Source organism: Nicotiana sylvestris, chromosome 9, assembly GCF_000393655.2.
Source record: "Nicotiana sylvestris chromosome 9, ASM39365v2, whole genome shotgun sequence".
Taxonomy (NCBI): Eukaryota; Viridiplantae; Streptophyta; class Magnoliopsida; order Solanales; family Solanaceae; genus Nicotiana; species Nicotiana sylvestris.
This window is the reverse complement of record NC_091065.1, coordinates 48,023,430-48,033,946: the sequence shown is the minus strand read 5'-3', so window position 1 is coordinate 48,033,946 and position 10,517 is coordinate 48,023,430. Positions and strand designations below refer to the sequence as shown.

At 38.0% G+C, this 10,517-nt stretch overlaps 1 protein-coding gene across 1 annotated transcript; it reads left to right on the top strand.

Annotated features, from left to right (window-relative positions):
• The first annotated feature begins 2,301 nt into the window (after nt 1-2,301).
• On the top strand, nt 2,302-9,415 carry LOC104248334 (protein FAR1-RELATED SEQUENCE 5). The gene is made up of 4 exons (XM_009804574.2): nt 2,302-2,489; nt 3,567-3,683; nt 3,906-4,366; nt 8,967-9,415. Coding segments are annotated over exons 1-4 (783 nt in total). The 5' UTR covers nt 2,302-2,488; the 3' UTR covers nt 9,171-9,415.
• The last annotated feature ends 1,102 nt before the right edge of the window (nt 9,416-10,517 follow it).

Genomic DNA, 10,517 nt, shown 5'->3' with positions numbered 1-10,517 from the left:
ATCCTTTGACAATTCATAATTCTTCTCCATTACCCCCAAATTCTCCTGCATCACCCTGAATTGAAGCTCATATACAAAACCCAAGTTATGGTTTACTGTAGCTAAAAATGCTGGAATTACTGTTCCATTGAGATTAGATGCCTTCCCATCAGCTGTCTCCTGTTCTAACCTCACTGTATCATGTAGTACCTTATCATGAACATTCCCAACCTGAACACCACCTGAAACTTCTATCGGATCACCTTCAACAATAGCCAAAACCTCAATAGCTCCACTAAGGTTTACTGTTGTATTGACATGCTTCTTAGGTGGAGCTTCAATAGATGAATCACTAGTTCTTCTAGCTTCCTTAGATGATCCTTTATCAAATTCAGTTGGTGAAATTGGTTGCTGCTTGTTTGAACTCAAGCTACCATCAACCCTAGTTTTTAGAACTCTAGGGTTTACTGTAGCACTAGAGTTACTTGTGTCTGCTATTTGCTCTTGGCTCTTGTCCTTTGTTTTTTTGCCTCCTGTAGTAATTGTTGTATCTATGTGAGACTGCATATTATCAACTTCATCACTCCATAAATACTTCCCAGAATTAACTTCAATATTTGCCTCCTTTTGCCCAGAATCCTCATAAGTTTGAGAAGGAATCTCATGACAACAGTGGTTGACTGTGACATTGAGCTCCCTAAGTTCTTTCTTTTTAGTACCAAATCACCTATACACTCATTCAATAGTATATTCCTTCCTAGTAGCCTCCTCAATCCTTGCAGCAGTAGGATTAGGAGAACTAGCCTTAGCCGCATTTTTGCCCTCATTCTTTCTTGGACTAGTTATCCCAAGTAGTGAATGATTCATGTTTTTCTCCTTATTAATCTCATCCTTCTTCTTAATTTCAACATTCAAGACAGCTTCCTTCTTAGTATGTTTGACTTCTTCTTCTCCTTGTTTTAGTAAAGAAGCAATAGAAACATTATTAATTATATTCTCCTTAGGGTTAGGATTGGACATTTGTGGCTTCATTGTTTTGTTCTCGAACTCCCTCGAGACCTCAGCGTCTTTGCCATCAGTGATCGTTAGTGTTTCCTTCTCCTCTTCTTGCACATTCAATGCATTAAAAGAGTTCTTTGTAACCACAATATCTTCCTTGTTCTTTCCCTTACCCTTGACACCTTCCTTATCATTTGCACCATCAATAATATGACTTCGTTGATCCATTTGATACTTGTTTTGTCTTCTTTGCATCCACTCCTATTTTGCATTGTTAGGATGTGCCTTTCCTAATACCTTACCACTTGATGGGACTTTTGTAGTACCAGCAGCATTTCCCACTATCTTCTTTGCCTCCTTTCCTTTACATTGATCCTCAAGGACTTCATCAAATTTCTTGTGTAATTCAGGATGAATTACCTAGCAATCCACCTCATTGTGACCTTGTTTCTTATAAGTTTTACAATACTTAGGCATATAATCATACATGATTTTTATCCACTTTGATTCTTTTGGCCCAGTATCAACCTCTTCTTCCATAACTTTTATTCTTTGAGGGAATTTAGCTAACAAATTCACCTCGACTTTAACCTTTACACAACTAGGTCTAGTAACATTTTGAGTAACTAAATCAACATGTAGAGGCCTCCCTACTACACTAGCCAAGGAAAACACAAATTTCTTACCAAAAACGTTTGGAGGCAGCTCGGGAAAGCTAATCCACGCTATTGCAATAGGTGTTTCTTCATCAGGAGTCCACCAAGGGTTCCACTCCGTACACCTCATCTGCCACATCTTCCCTTGAGCTTTCAAGTAGAAAGCAGGCTTTGATAACAAGTGAACATATTCTTCAAGCAAGGAGAGCTTGATCAATACATGATTGTCTTCAATAAGATCTACTAAACACGCACATTTCAATTCACATTGGATTGGAATTGCCTTACGAAGCTCATTTATCACTGGTTTGCCATATGAAAATTTACCAAGAACTGCCAGTGTCAATCATTGTTGAATGATAGATTGTTTTACTTCTACCTTTTTTTTATTCCCTCCCTCCAAGAGTTACCCACCTTGCTCTTGGGGTGACCCGAACTCACAACCTATTGGTTGGACGTGAAGGGTGCTCCCCACTTGAGCAACCCAATCTTGTCATTTGTGGGTCAATTGGGTTTATTGCACATGTTTTTTTTTTTATGTCAAATTAATAATCTTTATTCTGCATGTAAAGGATATAAAATAAAAAGACAATCTTTGAAGGGTCATTTCATAAATTTGAACCATTGTCATAATTTAGTCCTATCATTGAGGTGTTAAATTCCATGTAATGGAAAACTAAAAGCAAAATAAGTATTTGTTTCAGTTTTTAACTTTACGTGGTGTTTGCAAAAATTCTGCAAAAATTCGGAGAATACACTTCCCCCTTTTTCAGCGCACACAACTTGCTCGACTCTCTAACCAGAAGCAGCACATTTATCAGTGACAATTGGATTTTCGATCCGTATATTGTACTAGTAAGTAGCCGCATTTCTTGTTAAAGCACATTTCCATTATTTTATTTTGGTGAATTGCTAAATTCATAGTAGTAAATAACTAATTTAAACCAAGAATTTGAAGGAATAATCTAGAGGAGTTAATACTTAATAGTGTTTCGTTGGTTGTAAGGTCTGCTTATATATTTGCGACGATAAAATTCTGGTCGTTGGTGAGATTTTGTGTTATGTAGGACTGGTTGGTACATAATTTGGAAAGTGGATACAGGAAAAATGATGTGGCTGAAACAAGAACTTCTTGTTCTTTCTGAATTGGCACAGCATAGATCACTATTACGAATTGATTGAATTAGGCTCAGAGATTTAGGGATTAAAGTTTCAAGTTTTCAGAACCCATTAATCATTTTTTTGATGACCGAGAAATCCATCTGGCGCCAACCTAGGACCAACCGTCACCTTTAAAACTCGAGGATAGTGGGCGCGCCTAATACACTCTTCAGGAACTCACCTGAAATACTGTGGCAGGAGCAGTGCTCGAGCTGTACAGCAATGGAGAATGTAGAACAGAGAAGGAATTAGAGAGGAAGGGAGAGAGTTTTATTCATATCAGTCATGAAATGTACAATTGAAGGATCAATGAAATACAGATGATACCTATTTACATTTTCAGTTCTAAGTTCTAACTTCTTCTTAACAGCTAATAACTTGCCGATGTGGCTAACTACTTCAACTAACTGAACTGCTGCTCCAACTAACCGAGTTGCCTATTGAGTCTCAAATGCTTGTAACACTTCCCCTTTACCCTTCTCTACTTAAATACCATACTTAGTTCGCATGGCGCAGGGCTCGAACCTGTGCCTAAGTCAAAAGTGTCTCAACCTTTTACCACTTGAACTAAGCCCTGGGGGCCACCCCCTTAATCAAATTTACGGAGAAAAAAAAAGAAGAGTTTTTTTCCTTTCTCTCACTTTCTTTTCTTTAAAATGATTTAATGTTATTGTTTATAAAAGTTGTGCTATTTTACCTGGCCACGGATAGTGTCTCATTTGCTTCACAAACTTATTCTGCTCTCTGTACTTTGCCCTCGTGTTATGGCAGTGGATGAAAACAATAATGCAACAGATGATGCGGAGATGGTTGAGAGTTCAAGTGGAAAGGAGTTGACCACAAATGGTGTTGAAGCTGAAGGGCGTTTGAATATGGAACATTACGTCGGTATGGAATTTGAAGCATATCCCCTTAACCAAATTTGCAGAAAAAGAAAAAAAGAAGAGCTTTTCCCTTTTTCTTTCTTCTGCCACTTCCATTTCTGCAATGCAAATACAGATCTTGAAACGACGATCTATTAAAGTTGTGCTATTGTAGGTAGCAACGGATAGTGTCTGATATTGGTTTCACGATCTTTTTCTGTTTCTGTATTTTCTCGTGTCATGGCAGTGAATGAAAACAATACTACAGCAGATGATGGGGAGATGGTAGAGAGTTCTAGTGGGAAGGAGTTGACCAGAAATGGTGTTGAAGCTGAAGGGCGTCCGAATTTGGAACCTTATGTGGGTATGGAATTTGAATCAGAAGAAGCTGCTAAAGCATACTATAGCACATATGCGACACATTTGGGGTTTGTCATGAGAGTAGATGCATTTCGTCGATCTATGCGTAATGGGGAGTTGGTGTGGCGCCGGCTTGTGTGTAATAAAGAGGGTTTCAGTAAAAGTAGACAAAATCAGAACGGAAAAAGGAAGTGCAGAGCAATTAGGGAAGGATGTAAGGCAATGATAATAGTGAAGAAAGAACAATCTGGAAAATGGGTTGTTGCTAAATTAGTGAAGGAGCACAGTCATCCACTGGTTGTTAAACCTGCTAATACCCGCATAGGTTCAATCTTGTGTCAAACACCGGTAAGTACTTCAAACTAATTGATGAAATTTGCAATCAGGTTGTTGACATATATAAAGAAAATTCTCTCTACACAGCTACTTCTCAAGTTCTCTACAGTCTACCCACTGTTTTGTGTGAAATGCATTTCTCTTTATTGCCATCATTCCTTTCTCTTTTTCCCACATTTATTAGAACAGAAGTCAACGGTTTACTTTACCGGTTGAGACTTAAGTTGACAACTTCTACTTTCTTGTTCCGCTTTGTTGCTAAAACATAATCACCCTTTCCACGTCTTCCCGTCTTTGAGTTCTTACCTGATGGCAATAATGATCCTCATCTACAAATATTTTGTTCACTGCAATTTAGGATGCCTGTTAGTGTGGCATGACTTTCTCCATGGAAAATAAGCTAGTTCTTGCAATGCATTTATTGTTACCCCTCCCTTACTAGATTTCATATTTGCACTAAATTATTGAAGCTATTCAAAGCATGTCTTGTTGGATTCTGTTCGGCAATACTTCTAGCTTTAGGAATTTACAGAAACTTCTAGTCCAAAATGTTTATCCTGCAATCAGCTTCCTTGCAATGGAGCACAAAGGGCTTGTTAGTGAAGGAGATATTGCTCTGTTGCAATGACATTGTGAAATCTTTTCTCTTATCATATAATAAAAGGCTAAACTACAGGAGAACCAAAAATTTGTTACTGTTTAAAGTCAAACAGAATAGATGTCTATTACCGGTCATGTGATCTAAGATTTCTGAATCAAGAACCAGAGCCAAGGGAAGAAGAATGCATGAGAGACTCAACTCTTATGATCGATTGACCGCTTAGACAATAGGATCTGCGGTGTTCTCGAGGTAGCAAATACACACTTCACGAACTTTGTTGGAAAGTTTTTGGGTGAACAAGGTAATTGTCGGAAAGTTTTTGGGTGAACAAGGTAATTTGAGCTTTGCTGTTTTCTTCCTTTGGCTCTGGATTCTTGGTTCAAAAGTTCAGATCACATTACTCTCCAAATATAAGATTCACAAGAACTAAGAAACTTCTTCAGATCTCTTGTACAAGGAGCCCGCTAACTCTTTTCTATTGTTCAATATGATATCCGCGCTTACACAATCCCCAGACTTACATGGCTTCCACCTAAGACAAGACTGGCCTCCCAACCAAACATTTCTTTTTCTATTTCCAAAAAGTCTTTCAATTCTGTCTGTTTTTGGTGACTGCTAGATCGGCACCACATCTCTTTAGTGTCTATCTTTGTTTGTCCTCCCTCATTCCACCCGATTCTGTTATTAGTCCTCAAGACGAACACAACGGTGAAGATCCCCTCTCGAAGTCCTTCGCACATCAGGCTTGAAGTCTCAGCTCCAGTAGTCTGTCTGTCCCATGCACCATCAAGTCTCAAGGACTCTGATATCAGTCCATGTCAGCTGACATGTTAAGTCAATATTCTGCATCTGTCTATTCATTTGTCAACTAGGGTATTTCAGTTGCAGTACTGTTAGTCAAACAAAGGGTGGTCTACTTAACTGGCACTATATGTCTGCTTGACTAGGTAATGTTCCTTTCGTTCAGTGGAGGATGATACATTTGACTAATGTACATTCTGGGCCCAACATTTGCAACAAGTATGACCACGTAACACCTGTGTTTAGAAATTGTCTTTAGCTTGGACTCATGTCCTACCTGGATCCTCACAGGGCCTTATCAACATAGATTATAACCTTGCTTTCAGCCAGTATCTGAGCGCAAATTCCCTTTCCTTTCTGTTGATATAGGCTCAGATAGCTATTGGTTGGACCATAGACAGTGGCAGGAAATATGTGAACGTGAACCCAATCCATGAGGATCAATCACAAATACTTTCTTTATCTTAGATCTGATATGTGGCTATCATTTGAGGTTCTGAGGGTAGTGCATAAATCATTGGTGACTAAGTGATCCACTCTCAAATTGTAAGCTTGATTGATATCTCTTATAATTTGACTAATTTTTCTTTTGAAAATGTAATGAAAATTTAATTAAAGAATAGCATCCAAAGAGTGCAATGATGAGTAGTATCTACTTCCCGTACATTTTCATTTTCTCACTGAAAGGCTAAAAGACATAAACATATGTGCTTTAAGTTATTCTCCTTTTTGTCTTCATAGTATCTCTGATTTCTTGTATTCCATATAGTCCACTATATTGCGGCTGGTCTGGTGTTCCACAATTTTTAGTCTCCCTTCATTAGTCCTCTTCAACTCCGACAATGCAGCAGGTCTTTAGGAGATTCTGGCTCGCACCATTGAACTTAAAGCAAATTCAAGAGCATGTATCAGATCTGGTTTGTGATTCTGCAATGGATGAATGAGTGTTTTGAGTCTTCATAATCTTCATCTCACATTATACATCTGTTGCAAATAGTTATATCTCTTTGTAGATTGTGTTGAGTCAAGCAAGCCTCTCTGGCCACTACCCATGAAAAACATTCTACTTTGTAAGGTGCTTATTTCTCCATATTGATTTCCATGGCCATACTTCTTGTTGTCTATTTTGGGACAAAACTTGATATCCAGACTTCATTGAGAAAAGGCCATACCGTTGTTCCTTTCAACTATCCTATCTGGAATTAACTGTTGTACTTGAAAACTTTCTATCATCTGCAAAAAAAAACTACTCATTTCCTCCATTTCTAAATCATTACACCTTCTCAAGGAACAGACAAGAGGGGTTGTTCTGATGGTAAGCAACCTCCACTTCCAACCAAGAGGTTGTGAGTTCGAGTCTACCCAAGAGCAAGGTGGGAAGTTCTTGGAGGGAAGGATGCCGAGGGTCTATTTGGAAACAGCCTCTCTACTCCAGGGTAGGGGTAAGGTCTGCGTACACACTACCCTCCCCAGACCCCACTAAGTGGGATTATACTGGGTTGTTGTTGTTGTTGTTGTTGTTGTTGTACACCTTCTCAAGGAAATGTTTCATCCTTGGGTAGACCACTAATCTTCTACAGTCGCATTGTGATTATTTACTATGTTGAAAATGGTAGGGAACTGATTTTTGAGGCGCTATGTCCTAATTGTCTTTCTTTCAAAAATAAAGTTTTTCTACCATTGTCTACCTTGATGTACATGTGTTCTGAGAATATATTCCATAAGTTTCTCATTTTTTCCAATTCCCAGCTCCATATGAGTCCCTCGATGTTATTGTTATCCAAGAATTTTCTATCTTGTACTTCTCAGTTCTCTCTAATCATTTGCCTGCACTCATTGCAAAATTTCCATTACCACTTCATAAGAAGACTATTGTTGTGTACCCTTAGATTCTAGACTTCCAAGCCACCTTTCTTCTTGCCGATGTCACACTCCCACTTAACCAGATCGAAAGACTTTTTATCGTTGTTTCGTTGCCACAAAAAATCCCTCCTTAAGTTATCGATTCTCTTCTCCACCTTGTTTGGTAGAGGAAAGAGCAACATAGTATAAGTCGTTAGTGCGTGCAGAAACTATCAATTAGAACCAACCCTCTCCCAAGATAAGTATGGTCTTTTCTAATTTGCTTGTTTCTTTTCACACTTTTCAATCACCCCTTCCCAAATATTGTATTCTATGTGAATGGCATCCAAAGGCATACCTGAATATTTAGTTGGCAATTGGCCCACATTGCGTTCGTATGAATTGGCCGACTCTTAATGTTGGGCACCTTGTTTACTGAAAGAATCCGACTCTTGGCATAATTTATGTGAAGACCTGATATTGCTTCAAAGAGCAATAAAAATGTCTTCAAATATAGTATTTCTTCTTCGCTTGAGTATTTTTAATTTACACTTATCTTTACACTAGTATTCAAATTCCAAACCAACTAAAAACACCCCTAGCAGACATCAGACCTAATGTTGGTGTTCCGACATGACTAAGTTGTAATCTCTCAACTAGTGGCTATCACTCACGTGGCTCCTTTGCTTCTATTTGTTCTTTCCTTAGTCCACATTGATTCTGATATTTTTCCATAGCTTTTCGAAAATGCTGGTATATAAGATTATCCTACTTAATGCACTTTAAAAAAGCAGAATTTCGTGGCAAAATCGCTGAACCCTTTTGGGCTGGTAGGCTAAAGGCTTGGCTTTGTATAAACGCTCTGTCTTCCTTATTTATACTGTAAAAGTCACACAACTGGAATAATTTAATACTGATATCTGCATATTGTGCGTGTATGGTTTTCCACGTGTGGTAACTGCTCTCATTGGAATAATGAATGCATATGGTCAGCTGGTGCCAGAGGGGCTCTTTCGTTGCGTGAATAGAGCATTAGTTGGTTATACATTTAGTTAGCAGAATGTAAATTGAACCCAAACAAAAAAGGAATGTGTGCAGTACTACAGTCATAGAAACCCCATGGAGACATGAATTGCAATTAAAATGGCAAAGGTTTGTTGCAAATTTTTCCTAAGATTTCCATTAGTGATTTATCACTGCTTTAAGGTTTGTTGCTAAGTTCTTCTAAGATCCCATTAGTGCTTTGTCATTGCTTCCCCCTCTCCTCCGCTCTTTCTTATTAGGCGATATCATCTTCTTTAGAAGAAAAAACAGTTTGATTGTGTAATGTGCCTGTGCTGTTCTTGATATTCGGTGGACCAATTTCAGGATGATAAAGATGTCAAGATCCGGGAATTAACAGCAGAGTTACAGAAGGAGCGTAAAAGATCTGCTGTTTTGCAAGAGCAGCTAGATATGGTTTTGAAAGATATGGAGGATCACTCAGATCAACTGTCAAAGAACATTAATGACATTGTTAAAAGTGTGAACGAATTGGAATCAAGAAAAATTGTCTCTCCAAATGGAGGATAGCTTCTGTTTCCTTTCTTTCCATTTTTTTTTTTTTGGGAAATAGTAACATGGGCCGGTAAATCATTTGAAAGTCTAAGTTAAATTTTTGTACTATTTTAATCCAAAACGAAATCCTTGTACTTCTACTTAGTTGTTGTAAAGTTCCCTCTGTCATTTACTATTAAGAGGGTGTAAAGTTCAAGGACATATTGGCATTCAAGGGTTTAGTATAGAGGTCAATAAAGTTGGAGGTAAGTTTTTTTTTTTCATTTTTTGAGTATTTTTTTTATTCCCTCCCTCCAGAAGCTCCCCACCTTACTTTTGGGGTGACTCAAACTCACAACCTATTGGTTGGAACTGGAAGGTGCTCACCACTTGAGCAACCTACTCTTGTTGAGATAAGGGTTCAAATGGACAAAAATGTCAGGTGATTCTTCCCATCGCTTGTTTTGGCGAAGTTACTTGCACTTGTGCTTGGTGGGAGATTGCATATAAGCTAGCCAAAACATCATAATTATATTTTAAAAAAAAGTTCAAAGGGGAATTTTGTACTTGCCTCAAGCTAGTAAAGTGGTGTGTTTTCCTTAATTCTCTTTGTTTTTGCACCTAATAGGGCTATTATCTGTTAAAAAATTGAAGGGACAAATTCAAAAATAGCCAGATTGATAAGTGGTCATTCAAAAATAGCCACAGTTTTAAAAGTAATTGAAATTTAACCATTTTTCATGTAAAGATAAATCTGAACGAAAACACTGTTCAAAATCCGGAAAAATACTCCAGCATAATATACTGGAGTTCCAATATAATATACCGGTCCACCATAATATACTGGAGCCAGCAAAGTATACCGGTCCAGCATAATATGCGGGAAGTTCATACACAGGTGCACCGAACTCCAGTGTATTATGCTGGACCGGTCTCTGTTGCAGCAAAATAGTGGCTATTTTTCATGACTTGGCAAATGCTGGCTATTTTTGAATGATCAGTCCGAAAATTGGCTAGCCCGTGCTATTTTAACAAAATTGAAGCTAGCACGAGAAGTTCAAGAATGAAAAAGTGAAAAGGCTTGTCAAGATTCCCCACACGTCCCACCTCATTTACTGGATCTTTTTCTTCTTTTTTCTTTTAGACTTAAATAAATGTTCGTGAGTGGAAACTAGAGATTATAGTCATTTAGGCGCAAAGTTGGTGCTCACATTTATGATCACAGAATTAGGTATAATTTTGTTCAGCCATGATTGTCTTGCAAGATAACACGTTTTCAATAAGTTGCCAATGCGTTAAATATTTATAATAATTAGTTGATATATTTATAAAAGAAATGATTTATGTCCAAGGTGACAAAAACCACTTTCTCCCGTTTCATGA

What these genes read in the sequence shown, in the direction of transcription:
- LOC104248334 (XM_009804574.2), top strand. An exon ending in GAATATGGAACATTACGTCG is followed by an intron (nt 3,684 to 3,905) that starts GTATGGAATTTG and finishes GTGTCATGGCAG; the next exon opens with TGAATGAAAACAATACTACA. An exon ending in CAATCTTGTGTCAAACACCG is followed by an intron (nt 4,367 to 8,966) that starts GTAAGTACTTCA and finishes GACCAATTTCAG; the next exon opens with GATGATAAAGATGTCAAGAT.